Genomic DNA, 3,201 nt, shown 5'->3' on the forward strand with positions numbered 1-3,201 from the left:
ACTTCATCGAAGTCCGGGACTGCGAGATTAACTGGGTTTTCACTAGGGTTGGAACCTGATCCAACTTGGGAGTTCATCGGTATTGGAATATCGGCTTGAAAATGCTGAGGTCTTATTGAAACAGAGGATCTACGCGGCGGCATCTAAGTCTGAACCTGTGCATGCGGGGGCGTAAAGCTTGGAGGATAGGTGGGTCTAGTCTTGTTTTCTTCATCATCATTGATCATAGGGCCTTTCCTCTTATTTAATCCTTTTAATAGTTGCGTCAGCTCAGCCATCATATCTTTTTTAGACTCCCGCATCTTTTCTGTCATGCCATGTTCAATTTTTTCCAATTGTTCCTTCATTTGCATCTGTAACTGATCTTGCATTTCCTTTTGAAGTCGCTCCAACTTTTCCAATCGTTGATCCATAATTTTTTATTTTGCACGGGTAGCGGTGTTTGGTTGACGAGTTTTTGTTGCTTTCCAGATTAACTGTAATGATTAATCAATTAGGCTCTTTCAATGGACCTTTATGCATATGATGCAATGTAATGCAATGCATGAATGCAAAGAGGCGTCGATTCTGATTCAATTTCATTTAGAAAATTTTCACTAGAAAACAAAATTCTTTACATAAAACAGGTTACATATATGCTCTTGCCCTAATGCTCAGAACTTTAATTTTCTTAAGTAATGAAGCTAATCCATGTCCTCGAGTTGATTTCAGCTCATACTTCATGTTCAGTGCATCGGCCTGTAATGCCAAAGTCTGCAGGTGATCAGCTACTTCCCGGATCTGAACCACGGCCTCTCCCATGATACGATCTCTATTTTTAACTTGATTCTGAAGGTGGTGAAGTTGCTCATTCTGACGACTTTCATTGGTTTCCAAGTACTCAGTCCAGATCTCACAACTTCGCAATGCCGATTCCAATTCTTCTATTCTTCCTTTCTTTTTTTTGATTTTTCCCAAGCTCGCCCTTAATTCTATCGCAGAATTTTGACTTTGATACTGATGAAGAGATCTTTCCAACTCAACCACTCTATCTTTTAATTCGTATTTTTCCCTTTGGCTTTCTGACAAACTCCTTTCTAAAGCTCCATTTCGCGTCTGAACCTCTCGGAATTTCTTTTCCTATCCATCAGCCTTGATCTTTTCTTCTCGAATCTCTTGGCGCCATTGCTCTGGAGTTTTTCCTAGCCCAACGGTTCTTATTGATAACCTCAACTTCTTGTAGTCTGTCTTCAAACTATCCAAGTCTTCCTCAGCCTTATTCTTTTCTTTTCCTAATTTCTTCGTCTCTAACTTTTGAACATCCACATCTAATCCTAAGTGCATCTTTTCTTCTTCCAACTGCTCGATCCTTTTCTCAAGCTCTGCATTTCTCTTCTCAAAATCGTGCTTCATAATTTCTAGTTCAGAGGGATCAACCCGCAAATGTTCTTCTATTGACTGACTATCTCCTTGACTTGGCCTTAGGATGTTATCATTGATTCTTCTGACCCACCATTCATTATATTCAGGAGTCGTCGTCGGGCCTACGGCTAATCTCTTCATCTGTCGAGTCTGGTCCCATGCACTGGTTATCTCTCGAATCTTCTTTTTATATCCATTATCCTTATATGAGAATTCGAACTCAGCTAAGCCTTGGGTTGCAGGTATAAACTGTCTTGACCTGTACTGTCTTAGCACCATCAATGGAGCATAACCAACCGCTCCCCAGATTCCAAATAACGAGACCCAATCAAAGTTATCACATCGGTACAAGATTTTATCCGGAAGTAACCATGGGGCTCTCCACTCGACGTCCTCCTCACGAAGATTTTGAAGAATGAGCAGCCATTTCTCTTCCGAGAGGTCATCTCTCCTTGGTGTAGCTGCTATCTCCTTTAACGGCGAATAATTTTCAAAAAAAACTCGATACGAAACCTTATCAATTTTCCAAAAATAACTGCGGAACCATGCCAGTAGAAGCTGCACACACCCAATGAATCTGCCTTCCCCTGCCCTTCGACACTCATTTAATGACCTGAAGGTTTCTGCCAAAATTGCCGGAACACGTGTAACTCTCTTATCAAGTCGGTCAAAGAGATCTGAGGTTGCCTCATCTACGTGCCCTAGTGCCTTAGGGAAAATTACTAGCCCATAAATGCTCAGAGCAAAGGTATCGACCCTTTTCCTCGCATCAGGGTGTCCCAAAATCAACTCCTGTAGGATTTTCCAAGGGATACATTTGCTTTCCCCCTTCTGCTTGATCCGTGCCGTAACCCATTGCTCACTCATTCCAGTGATGTTTATCAACTTCTTTATAAAGGTCGGAACATTAACGGCCCTAGAGTAGATTTTATCAACTTGGATCTTTGGACAACGTAGCAAAGCTGTATATTCTTCTATAGTGGGCACCAAATCAGCCCCTCCAAAGGTAAAGCAATCATACGCGGGGTTCCAAAACTGAGCGATAGCCCGGAACAAATGTACGTCAACCTTAATGTCGAGTAGATACGGCAAATCTCCATAACTTGAGTTAAACAATTGCTTAGTTTCGCCATTCCAATGGTCCCATATTACCTTTAATTCCTAAAGGCTATTTTGCATCACACTGATAGGGGTGTAGTCCCATAACTCCGACGTATATCCCCCCGGCTAGATTATCTCCTTTCTCTGATTGTGTTTTCTCTGACCATACACGGACAGCAGCATTGTCCTCTACTTTATCAAGAAATTCATTCTCCATGCCAAGCTTTCTAACTTAGTAATCAAACCTGAATCGACACTCTTTTGTATATGAAATGACATGCAAACATAAAAAACATAAGTTAGTGCAACAAAACAAAAAAACGCAACTTTAAGTAAGTAAGTACAAAAAATCAAACACCTATCAGGGCAATCGCTAGGGTTTCCGCAGTACAATCAAGGATGGGCTCCTAGGTTTTTTACATGCAGCTTGTTTCTAAAATCGAGGTACCCGAACCAGCAGATTCCTCGATCCTCACCCATTATAGGCTCATATGGACCGAATTTGGTTCAGGGGAATACATTTCCTTATGGCTACACGGAGATGAAAATCTCACGAAGACATAGGTACGGATGTATCCCGGCAGCGATCCACTATCCTGCATGGAGGTAAAAACCTCACGAAGGAATAGCTTCTCACTCCCACTTAAAGGGGTAAGACCAGAATAGCCTTTACGCAATATGATGCTAAGATATTAAACA

General features: G+C 41.5%; 1 protein-coding gene across 1 annotated transcript; it reads right to left on the minus strand.

Moving 5' to 3' along the window:
- Positions 1 to 1,119: 1,119 nt before the first annotated feature.
- On the minus strand, positions 1,120 to 2,719 carry LOC107911156 (uncharacterized). The gene is made up of 3 exons (XM_016839042.1): positions 2,586 to 2,719; positions 1,915 to 2,503; positions 1,120 to 1,872 (listed from the first exon to the last, which is right to left on the minus strand). The coding sequence occupies exons 1-3, from the start codon at positions 2,717 to 2,719 to the stop codon at positions 1,120 to 1,122; spliced, it is 1,476 nt and encodes a 491-aa protein (XP_016694531.1).
- Between the last annotated feature and the right edge of the window lie 482 nt (positions 2,720 to 3,201).

This window comes from Gossypium hirsutum, chromosome D11 (genome assembly GCF_007990345.1).
Source record: "Gossypium hirsutum isolate 1008001.06 chromosome D11, Gossypium_hirsutum_v2.1, whole genome shotgun sequence".
In the NCBI taxonomy this organism is placed as follows: domain Eukaryota; kingdom Viridiplantae; phylum Streptophyta; class Magnoliopsida; order Malvales; family Malvaceae; genus Gossypium; species Gossypium hirsutum.